Here is a 12840-nt window from a genome sequence, read left to right as displayed (position 1 = left end):
ATTCTAATCTTTACTGATCTATAGTTGATAAGGAGTAACCAGGTAAGATCATATCGGAGGTAGGGTTTATTTGGTATATAGAGGATACTGTTTGGAAATCTCATTTTAAACATCTCACTAAATCTAGCCTAGACATCACCCCCCATAAGTAGATCAATCAGTATTATAACATGGAATCACTGATAAATCTTGTTTATAGGTTCATAATAACGATAATGAACTTAAACATAAGTTAGGCTTAAAGTAAAACAAGTACAACTTAACTAACATAGATTTCTAGCAAAAACTGGAAAGTTTGTAGGCAGAACTCCAACCCGAAAGCTTCTATTTGTTGGACTCTCTGATGACTCAAAGTCTAGCTAAATCCTTCTAAAAAAATCTAGGGAAATCTGAGCTAAAACCTCAGAAAATTTCAGAGAGAATTTGGAAATTGTTGTGAGGGAAATGGGGTGTTAAATTTGCTATTTATAAGGGATTTTTGACCAGGCGCGCCGCGCCCTATAGAGGTGCGTTGCGTTCTCCAGCTACACTGATCATGCAGTCGTTTTCCATGTGTCGCTAATCTGCTGGTCCACGACCCCTGCTTCTAGAAGGTGCGTGTTGCGCCCTATGCGTGACGCCGTTCTAACAACTTCAGAAAATCGTATCTTTCTCATACGAGCTCCATCTTCAATGTTCTTTATATCCACACGTAGCTATCGATGAGTAATACAACTTTCATGTAGACTTTTTTAGCTAATTCTCACTTTATTTTTAATTTTATATTTTTAAAGTGCTTAGACTGTTAAAACCCATATAAAAATCATAACTCTTTCATACGAATTTCGTTCTCGATTGTCATTATATCGACATAATCCTATTCACGAGATCTTGAACTCTCATGTACATTGTTTTTAACTAAAAATCAACCGATCTAAATCAACCGATCGAAAATTCATAATTTCCTCATATGAAGTCAGATTTTGATGTTTTCTACATGCAAGAGTTCACTATTACAATTAGTATGGCTTTCGTTTAGATTAATTAGGCTAATAAGAACCCTATCTCCGATTCACTATTTACGACGCACTTTGTCGTATAGGGTTGCACGCGAAACTTCAAATGATCATAACTTCTTCATATGAAGTCAGATTTAGGCATTCTTTATGTGTACAGAATCACCATCACAACTACTACAACTTCCATTTAGATTATTTGTCATAAATAATCTTTTATTTTTTACGCTTATTTTAGTCCTATTTATTAATTTTTAAAATACGTTTTTATACAAGCATTATATACACATAACACGTATGAATAATTCTCTTTCATTAATTCATAAAAGATTACAATTGTTGACCAGCGTAAATACATCTTTTATAACTAATGCCTAGCGAGAAACACGGGCGTTACAAAATCTCACTTTAAACACCTCACTAAATCTAGCCTAGACATCATTCTGGTAAATAGATCAATCAGGATTATGATTGAAATCACTAATAAATCTTATTTATAGATTCATAATAACGACAATGAATATAAATATAAGTTACACTTGAAGCATAGTAAGTGCAGCTTAACTTACAAAATTTTCTACCGAAAACCAGGAAAGCCGCAGTCAAAACTCCGACCCAAAAGCTTCTAATTGTTGGGCTATCTGATGCGCTAAACCTCACTAAAGATCTTCCAGGACTCCGAAGGCAACCTCAAAATTTTAGGTTTTATGACCAGAGAAAAATTCAGGGAGAAAAAGGATTGGATGATATAAGCAAAAGGGCTAGAAAATGACTTTTATTTGTAGAGGTACAGGGGGTGCGCTGCGCCCTCCTACTAATGCACGTCGTGCCTATGGGTGATGTGTCTTGCTCGGTCAGTTGTTACGTGTCATATGTCGGTTCGTCTGCGTCGCTCCCTTCTGGAAGCTGCAACATGTCACCAATATGTAGTGTCATGTGTCCCAATCTTGTGGTGTCACATCACCTTGTCTCATGGAGGAGTCGGCTACTGATAATGCCACGTGTCGCCTCCTGTGGTGCCACGTTATCACAACAAGTAATTTCATGAAATCTTCGAATGGCCATAACTTTCACATACGAGCTCCGTTTTTTACATTCTTTATATCCCCGGAATACTCTCAACGAGCTCTACAACTTTCCTATAACCTCAATAGCTAATTCTCACTCTATTTTAAATTCATATTTTAATAGAGATTAGACGTATTAAAGTCTGTGTGAAAATCATAACTCTGTCATACGAACTTCGTTCTCGCCTATTTTTATATCGATGGGCTCATATTTACGATATCTTCAACTCTCGTTTAGATTGTTTTGGCTCACACTCAACCTATCTAAATTTTGATTTCTGTGTCGTACACTGTTGTACTGAAACTTCGAAAAATTATAACTTCCTCATACAAAGTCAGATTTAGGCGTCTTTATATACACACTCTCTATTTTACGATTACTATGTCTTTCATTTAGATTACTTAGGTTAATAAGCAATCTATCCATGTTTCACTTTTTATGACACGCATAGTTGTGTCGGGTTGATCGCGAATCTTCGAAGAAACATAACTTCTTCATACGAAGTCGAATTTAAGCGCTCCATATATCCACGAGATGTTCATTACAACTACTACATCTTTAGTTAAGATTATTTATCCTAAATAATCTTATAATTAAAATGTTAATTTAAGGCTTGTAAAACGTATGACGAATGATTATCCTATTCGAGAATTTTGATTATATTAATTATTACTTATTATATCTTAATCATCTAGTCCTAACTTACGGGGTTACGCTATCCACCAATAGAAAATATTGTTATCATCTTCACTCCCTATATGCAGGGCCAGTCCAAAGATATTTGATGCCTGGTGCAAAAAAAAAAAAAAAAAAAAAAAAAAAAAAAAAAAACCAAAATTTGTATAATAATTAAATCTAAGTTAATTTTTTTCGAAGAATCTTGGCGATAGACAAACTACGGATCATAAATAAAAATATTTAGTAATTTGTTACAAAAGATTGTTATTATATAGAATTATATGTAAATAACTTCAAATGAATTTCAAATAAAATAATTAGAAAAATGTAAAAATCAATAAAATCAAACATATAAACCATCTGGCCTACTATGTGTTATTATTTTTTTATTGTTTATTGGATATAAAAGAAAGCAAAGTGAAAATAGAGAAAAAAAGCAATTGAAAAAAAAAAAATAATTGAACACGTACTTGATGGTGTATTGCAAGGAAATAAACTTTGAATTGGGATTACACATATTAAAAAAAAGGATCAATAATATGGTAAAAAACGACTGCTACTCCAGGTGCTTCAACAAATAAGGAAATGATCCTACCAAGGCTGCTGAAAGCTATTTCATATTATGTATTAACAAATTTAATTTATATATATATATATATATATATATATATATATATATATATATATATATATATATATATATATATATATATATATATATAGTAGGCTGCTGAAAGCTATTTCATATTATGTATTAACAAATTTAATTTTATATATATATATATATATATATATATATATATATATATATATATATTAAAGCATATGCGAAATTTCAACAGGAAACTTTCCATGTTTCTAATTTTAACATTATATTTTTACTTTTTCTTAATTTTGCCACTAAAGTTTCAACAAACTTTTCATTTTTATAATTTTGCCCTTTTATTTTTACTTCTTTATATTTTTGCCACTAAACATTCACTTTTACTTCTTTAAAACCCTTTTTCTTTATTCTTTTATAATTTTACAACTTTATTTTTACTTTTTTATAATTTTGCCACTAAAGTTTCAACAAACTTTTCCTCTTTATAGTTTTGGTATTTTATTTTTACTAATTTTGCCACTAAAGTTTCAACAAACTTTTCCTCTTTATAATTTTGGCACTTTATTTTTACTTCTTTATATTTTTGCCACTAAACTTTCACCCGTGCAACGGACGGGTCTTTTCCTAGTTATTATTAAATACCTATCGATACAAAATTGGGGCCCCGAAATTGATATGGGCCATGGACAGTGGCCCAGCTTGCCCCCTCCTAAACTGGGCCTGCCTATATGAATATATACATACCTCGTCTCCTTAATGGCAAATGTCTATATTCACCACAACACACATACTTTTTCTTTAACAATCTTTCTAATGGAGATATCGAGTCCAAAAACATCAGTCGCATTCACTACATTTATTTCAAGCTTGTGTTTTATCTAGCCACTATGATACGACATTGTAGTAATTTTGTGCTCAGTTTTAAGTTATGGGCCAAGGCCTTTGAAATCGTGTTTTCACAACTACGTCTTTCAATAATTAATGTACATACCTTATGATTGATGTAATATTTACTTACTTAGACTAAAATATTTTGCTATGTGGTAAAGTATCTTGCACCTTTGGAGAATAAAAGATAATATGAACCACGAACGTCATAGGTTTTCCTTATATTTTGCATACTCATCCACATATTTTCCAAAATCTTTAACCATGATCTCTTCATCAACACATTTGTAGTATTTAGCATTCCAAGATTGACATATAAGTTATTAATATTCACATGCTTTGGCACGAAGTCAACATTGCTTTTAAGGTTAAGGTTCCATTGAAACTTGGGATCTTAGCATGGATGTGGTAGCTATCTCCATAATAATTTTGTATGCATATACCATGTTGATCATCAAGATGCTCTTCATCATCATCAAAAAATTCATTTACATTGCCCAACCCTACATTGTTAACAAGAGGGAGATAGCCTCTTCCACCGCCACCTCATCCACATATGTTACAGGGTTGTGTCTGGATATCAATCGTTGTTGTCAACCTTATGATTGTCACGGTCATTCAAACTAGCTACGATCAAGATATGTAATGCTTCAATTTGTGTCTTGATATTATCAACACTATGCCACACACACCTAAATTGTACCCCATAGTTAGGGTTTAGTTGTCGAGCATCTTCAACAATGTTTAACATCATAATGCTTACGACCTTTGATACCAACCGATGTAAAACATAAATAAAGAACTGTAAGTGTCAAGAAAATCTCAAAAAGAGCATTTTTATTGAATCCAATATGGCCTAAAAGGTTTACAAAGAACCCTTTTATATAGCATAAAGCCAAATGGTAGGTATGATTAAAGGGATTTTCTAATATGTGCCCTAAGGGCACATATAAAAAAAATTAATTGAAGTATTAATTATAAGAAATATATTATTATAATTAAATGTGATAAACATTATTTATGTGTAATATTACCATAATTAAATGTCAAATAAATTAATTATAAAGAAGATTATGTATAATTAATGTTTATCATATTTGATTATGGCAATATTCTTCGTGATTAATACTTCAATTAATGTTTTTTATATGTGTCCTTAGGACACATGTTAGAAAATCTCATGATTAAATTATGAAAAACTGATATTGATACTAATTTGGCATGTATAGACAAAAGTCAGAAAATTTATCTTAAAGGCTTACAAAGAACCATTTATATACAAAGAAGCTAAGTTTGACATGTACGATTAAATTTTGGAAAATTGAAATTAACGGTTCATTGCTATATTTAATTTCTTTTTTTTTTTAATGTAGGATTAAGGATGTCAACGGGGGAAAACGGGATGGGGAGTGCATCCCCCGCCCCCGAAATTTCCTTATTCCCCAGTCCCGCCCCCGCCCCCGAAATATTCAGCCTTCCTGCCCCCGCCCCCCACCCCCCGAATGTCCTTTATTACCCCCGCCCCCGTTCCCTTACCCCGATTGATTTTGGGTTGCCTTTTTTTTGCTAAAAGAAGTTGTTATTTATGTTAAAAGAAGCTATTTTTTAGGTAACAAATAATTATTTATAGTAGAATTTTACATGTTAAAAATAAAAAAGTTATGGCATCTTAAAAACATTATACTAACAATTTAAAAACATGTTTTTTTGATGAATTTTGGAAGCTCAAAATCATGTTATAGTTTATTATATTTATATGATTAATATATGTAAATATATGTGTAATTTATTAAGGGGGTCCCCATGGGGGTTTCGGGACGGGATTGCCTATCCCCACCCCCACCCCCGAAATTAAAACGGGGGTTAACCTTGCCCCCGGCCCCGTTCCCGCCCCCGATTTTTAAAAAAAATTTCCCCCAAACGAGACGGGGCCCCCACGGGAACGGGGTCTTACGGGACTTTTTGACATCCCTATGTAGGATGGCATCTACGATCATTTAAGGGATCGACACCAATCTTGAAATACCTCCAAAGTCCAAAACATTGTATTAACATCTTTTTTTTTTTGAACGATTGTACTAACTACCAACAACAATTTGGAAAAAGGATGTGTAGAAACCATGTTTCTCTACTAGATAAGAATCGGATTTATTGAAGTGTTAAAATTGGTTTAAGAAAAACCGGTCCCAATGCCTAAGATGCCGGTTATAATCCAAATCAGTTTGCATCAAACAAGTTTTTTCCTAAACTTGTAAATCTTCGTTTTAAGATTGTTTTTTCAAACTGTTTTTTGTGCAACGCTATCACAAACCATATGAAACCACACAGTCTCATGGAAACGGGTTTCATGTTTTAAATGATTTGACTTTTTAGATTAGCACAGCTCGACATGTAAACAAAACAAAAATTGCATTAGAATACCTCAAACTTTAAAACATGTGGCATGATTATACAAAAATTCATTGAATAATAACTACTAGGTATGAGACCCGTGTATTACACGGGTTTATTAAAAATAAAAATCTAATATCAATATATAAATATAAAATATTTTATAATGTAATACTTTACATAATAAAATGTAATCTTTTGAAAATTTGCAAAAGAAATTAAATCGTTTAAAGTATTTATAAGAATTTATTGCCAAATTAATAGATGATTTTATTTCCTTATAAAACCCATTACAATTTTATGAATTTTATTTTAAGAAAATGGAAATCCCTAAAAAATGACAAGTGAAAAATAAAATTTCTAATTTCTCACAAAATGACAAGTGTCAAAATGAAGGATGACATGTGGCAAAAAAATCTTAATTTATTAAAGATGAAAAAGAATGTTACAGTTTGTTTCAGTAATATACAAATATCAGAACATATCACCATCCAGCAACCAAATTTCATCACGCATCAAGCAAAAACTTCATAAACAATAAACAACTTTTTTGTCTCAATAATTTCAACATATCCCACAAAACAATGTGCATGAGCTTCACGACATTGTACATTTGTTTTAATTGGCCAAATGGGGATAAATGGCAATTGTACAACCAAATTGAAATAGTCAACAACGTAGAAGTTAAAGTAGTTAAAAGATTTGAAACGAGTACATATCATATCATTAATTGCTTCTCATTAGTGATCCTCAATCTTCTTCAACCCCTTCATATCCGTTGTTTCAACTCTGCGACATATCCATGATTATTAAAAAAAAAATCACAAATATTTGCAATTACTAAAGCTGTGTTTAACACACATAAGTTTAAGTTCTTTTTGAGCTTATTGCAATATAGGGTTTGATGAGACCACAGTAGTTATAAGGTACAATCAATCCCTTATGATGATTATAACAATAGTTGGGGGCTAAATCGATAAAAAATATTGCTTGAAGGGCTAAATCGCTAATATAGTGATAGTACCTTATGCTTTTTTTTGTATTTTTCCCTGATTTCAAAAGCGGATAACAGGGGGATAATTGTTTTTAACGCTCAGAAAAAGTGATGATTAATCATCACATAAAAAGTAATAAAATAGTGATTTGTGAAAGTACATTGTGGTTTGCTGTATTTCATTGGTATCATAAAGAGAAAGAGAAAGAAGCATGAAAGACTTACGTGGTTCCTTGCAGAATAATCTTGTGAACTTTTGTAATATCGGAGCCAGATTGATTGTCTTCAATAAATATTGTCAAGCTGAACCAAATTATTTAGTTAGCCTATTGTATATTAGAAAAAAAAAATATACATATAAAGTTAATGGATATTACCTTCGAACGTTTTGAAACTTAACATACTTCAAGATAACAGGCTTTCCCTGAAAAAGAATAAAAACCAGAAACATAGAATGACAAAATCCAAACAAAGCCATGCTGTCCCAATTGTCATGCTGACAGAACAGAAAGAAAGCAAGTGTGCAAAAGACAAGAATGCCCTTCTAATCATCATCATTAGCAGTAGAAGCCTACCTTGAGGTTCTCTGGGGTTAAAGCAAGTGTGTCACTAGCAGGGAAGTCGCCAACATTACTGCACATACAACAATGCAATAAATAACAATATACTTTAACTTTAACTCATTCATATTATTTCCATTTCTTTTTAATTAAATACATTTTTCAAAGTATTATGCCCTAATAAGAAAAAAATGGAAGTGCAATACTATAACCGGGTAGATTTTTCAAAGTATGATAACTTAGAAAGAATATACATGAGAGTATAATGATGTACACAAAGAAATGAAAGTAGGATGCTATAATACACAAATGAATGAATGTATGTTGTTTTTTTTTATTGCATATAATCCTATATAATTAGGGAGAAAGGGGATTGAGAATATACCCAATAGTATTTATAATTTGAACTTACCTGAATCCCATATGCTCCCTGTTTGTATAAAGTTTTACAGTTTGAGGACCTGCAAAATGAAGAACTATTAGTATAGGAAAGATTCAGATAGATCCAATAGACTTAATACATGTAATTAAATTGAATTTCAAGAAAAAAAATATATATATAGTAGAAAAATAAAGAGTTAGATGTAAGAAATAGCAACCTACTACTAGTAATTTGTTTATTATATTACCCTACTTTTATTTCTTCTTATTACAGCATTGTACGTAGAAATATTATAGCAATATCATTAAAATTCAATAAAAAAAAAAAGCATTGCTATAATTGGGTAAGCTTTTCAAAGTATAATGTTTTAATAAGAAAGAAAAATAAAAGTATAATGCTACAACCAGGTAGATTTTTCAAAGTACAGTGCCTTAATGAGAAAAAATAAATAAATTACAATGTTGTAAACTTGAATAAAATTAAATTAAAGTAGGATGGTATAATACATAAACAAATGAAGGCAAACTTTTGTTTCTTGTATTTAGCCCAAATATAAAATATGATGAGTCGCTTTAATGACAAAAGGAAGCTCATTTTGAAACAATAAATAATGAATAATCTTTAAACTAATAGAGTAGAAGAGCTTCTTTAATCTTTATCAATGTTATGCACTAGCTAATCTTAATTAGTTGCTACTTCATAGATAAATAGAGATTTTTTTTGTAAATTCTTCACCATATCAACATTCTATTTTACTTCTACATGCAACTTTATTACAATCATGCAATTTGCAAATGCAAGATTTGAGTTCAATACTCCTTGGCAAAACAAGATTAAGAAAAACATACATATAAATAAAAATAAAAAACCCAATTATGCATATGTGTAAAAAATAGATATAAAAATAATCAATTATATATATATATATATATATATATATATATATATATATATATATTTACAATAAACGAAGTATACTTATGTATGGATAAAATTTAAAAATTATATTATTTTTGCATTCCATTTCATTCCTACCAAACCAAACACATGACAGATTATGATTACTTCATATTCCAATTCCTTTTGACACATTCCATTCCTTCCAAAAACATTCTGCAAACCATTTGAATAGAAGTCATTTAATTATCAGTTACACTGTAATTCTGTAAATTCTTGACTAAGGTTGTTGTGGTCCATAATGATATTTCTTTTTTAAATTCTATGTGCATGATAATTGATTATTTTTATCATATAGCTTTTTAATCATTCATGAAATGAATCTCATATGGTTGGCTAGCCTATGTGGCTTCTATTCAAATGAGTTATGTAAGATTTATGGGCCTTCATGAAGTCAATGAAATATCACTATTCTATTCATATAATGTCCCTATGAAATATAGGATGGGTCATCAAAGCCCTTTTTAAGTGATTGTGCCACAGTGGATTTGTCCTGAATTGGAATTTCCAATCCCATGTTTGGTTGCATAAAATGAAAAGGGAAGAACAATTGTGTTGACTTTTTCTATTAAAAAAAAAAAAAAAAAAAGTCTATCAAACATATTTTCTAGGGTTTATGTTAAAAGATGTAAGAGTAGGAAAACTGGGGTTTAATCATGGATATTTGTGGTCAACTCTTGTTAGAAACTTGCTAAGCTATGTTAGATTAAGTCTCAAACATGGTTTAATTAAGTATTTGCAAAGTTATAAAAAAATCTTGAGATGATAATTAAAACAAAAAAAAAACTATGAACACTTTCTTCTATTAATACCAACAACGGACACTAATTACTAACAGAAAATGAATTATAAACCGAAACTACCCTTCTAACTAGGATACCAGTCACATATCTAACAACAGCAAAAAAACAAAATAGTACTTATTTATGTGTGATTGTCATCAATGATATCATGTTAATAAGCATAGTAACTTATAAACGAAAGAATTACATAACTAAATGTAAGTACAAGTTTTACTTTCCATTATCATTCAAAAAGTATATATGTTTTAAATTTGTTAGCTAAATAGATCCACAATATAACTGATCATGCCGGACTTGTACTACCTATGATCATGCTGGATTTGTACTACCTATGATCATGCTGGATTTGTACTACCTATGATCAAGAATACACACACACACACACACACAAGAGGCAAGAAAGAAGTTTGGTGATATACCTTCCTCCTCAGGTCCTTTAATGACAATAGAATGCAGTTTGATAACTTGAGTAAATGGTATGTAAATCAGAAGTTGCTCATCTGCATCACTCTCCAAATTCAGACCCTCATCTTCTCTATAACCCTGTTCCACAAACAATAACATTCTAAATCAAAAACATCATTAGACTTGCACCTATGCTTATGCTTCCTGAACTGCATGTATTTATTTCAATAATGTTGTTTTTTACTTAATGAAACAATGGAGACAACTTAATACAGTAAACTAGATATGAGTATTTGTTTTTTACTTAATGAAGAAAGAACAACATAAGATTGAGAATTTTCAACTCCTAACTTTTTATAGATTTCCCCTCATTTATTTTTTCCTTCCATTCCCCAAGTATGCATAATTGTTTACGCTTGTATATTTATTGTTTTCAAGCTTAATAATTTCTCTTATCAACTGTTTCACATTTAACTGTAATGGTTTCTTAAAATGGTGCCAACAACCTTATTTGGAGTTGTAATCAACAAATAATAATGACAAATATAAAATTTAACCTAACCCTCCCATACCCAACAACAAATATAGAAGAAAAAAAATACTAACCAGACACCAATGTATGTCAAAATTTGACTTTGAGCCTCAAATGAGTTACATATAACTCCAAAATTCTTTCGGTAGAAAGCTAAAAACTAAAATTTAACTTAAGAAAACCTAAGAATAAAATCGCTTTGAAGGTCCAACTACAGAGTTTTTTTGTCAAAACGTAACAATACTAGGTTTATATCGTTAAAATCGAATTTAGGATCTTATAACTTAAAAAGACCAATTAACGTTAGGTGCAAAATAAGTGAAATCAAAACAAACCTGTTTGAGAGCATTGGGGTAAGGATGAGTAGTATTTTGATTGAGGCATTCAACTCCCGTCCAGTCTATGAAATCGAGTAAATCGACCTACTCAAACATCACAACATTACCATAAATTTACATATACACTTAGAGATAAAACAAACAATCTAACTTCAAATTAGAAAACAACGAAACAAACAAATTGAAGTGAGAAGGAAAAACGAAAAGGAGTAGTACCTGATTCCTTACAATTGCGGAAGTAGATTCAGTAGACATCGTTCCAGAGAATGAGAGGGTGATCGAAAGAATCCCGAATGCTTGTAGAACACGAACATTTATTTACACGCATTTTCATAAAGCTGACGACCGACGGGCCCAATACACAGGCTTGGTCTAGCCCATTCATTCTAGCCCGACCCATAATGAAAAAAAAAAAAAAAAAAAACATAACAAATTGAATCGGATATTAAAAACAATTTTTTTATCTTTCACCAAGTTTTTACTCGGGTGACGTAGATATCATATATTTTTTTTTCTTTTAAACCGTATATCGTATCAATTATAATTAATAGAGAAATTTAATTGTTAGTACCATACCAAATATATTTGATACCAACTAATTTGGCTATCAACAAATGTTGTTGGTACATATTGATATTGGTATATACCAAAAAATTTAATTAATATATATTTAGAGTTTGACACTTTATAAGCTATATAAGACTTCACGTTATAATTATCACCCGATGGTTAGAAAGGTTTCCAAATTCGAAAACAAAATAAGCAAAAAGTTATAATGGGATTTGGTACTATTTATACGTTATACACAATATCGACAAAATAAAGTAAAATAATCTACAAAATAAAGTAATTGCATGCAACCATTCATGTTGTATACACTAGCGTGTACGCTCTCTACTGTCTCACCCCCTTGATTGTAAACATTATCAATAAAGAAAGTAACAAAAAAGGGAGATGATATTCTAAGAAGTGGTAAGTTAATTGTTTTTAGTTTTCATGTTTTAAGTCATGTATTAGTAAATACTCATAGGGAAAAAAAACAATTGCAAAAAATACTATGCAATGAAAAAGGAAACACCACCTAAGAATATTATAGATAGAAACTTACCTTTCTCAAGTTCTTCTAATTCATAGTAAATCTTCAAGGCATCCTCAGTTGGATCTTCATATAAGTTGAAGTTAACATGAGAGGCACGTAACAAATCAAATGTACAAACAAGGGCTTCAATTGGTTTTGGTGTCAAT

At 30.7% G+C, this 12840-nt stretch overlaps 1 protein-coding gene across 1 annotated transcript; it reads right to left on the bottom strand.

The window, feature by feature from the left end:
- Positions 1-7127: 7127 nt before the first annotated feature.
- On the bottom strand, positions 7128-11909 carry LOC145108665 (PITH domain protein (DUF1000)). Its single transcript, XM_079045739.1, has 8 exons — positions 11812-11909; positions 11593-11679; positions 10740-10863; positions 8591-8639; positions 8194-8251; positions 7996-8042; positions 7844-7921; positions 7128-7413 (listed from the first exon to the last, which is right to left on the bottom strand). Exons 1-8 carry the CDS (start codon positions 11848-11850, stop codon positions 7365-7367), a joined length of 531 nt encoding a protein of 176 aa, XP_078901865.1. The 5' UTR covers positions 11851-11909; the 3' UTR covers positions 7128-7364.
- Between the last annotated feature and the right edge of the window lie 931 nt (positions 11910-12840).

Source organism: Lactuca virosa, chromosome 4 (assembly GCF_052849685.1).
Source record: "Lactuca virosa cultivar CGN04683 chromosome 4, Lactuca_virosa_CGN04683_v6, whole genome shotgun sequence".
Lineage (NCBI taxonomy): Eukaryota > Viridiplantae > Streptophyta > Magnoliopsida > Asterales > Asteraceae > Lactuca > Lactuca virosa.
This window is presented reverse-complemented; position numbering and strand designations above follow the sequence as displayed.

Excerpts from the sequence above, each read along its gene's own strand:
- LOC145108665 (XM_079045739.1), bottom strand. The coding sequence starts at position 11,850 with ATGTCTACTGAATCTACTTCCGCAATTGTAAGGAATCAG. Across the intron at positions 8,640-10,739 it reads TAAAGGACCTGAGGAGGAAG|GTCCTCAAACTGTAAAACTT; the intron begins GTATATCACCAA and ends TTCATTTTGCAG. Across the intron at positions 7,414-7,843 it reads ATTATTCTGCAAGGAACCAC|AGTTGAAACAACGGATATGA; the intron begins GTAAGTCTTTCA and ends GATATGTCGCAG.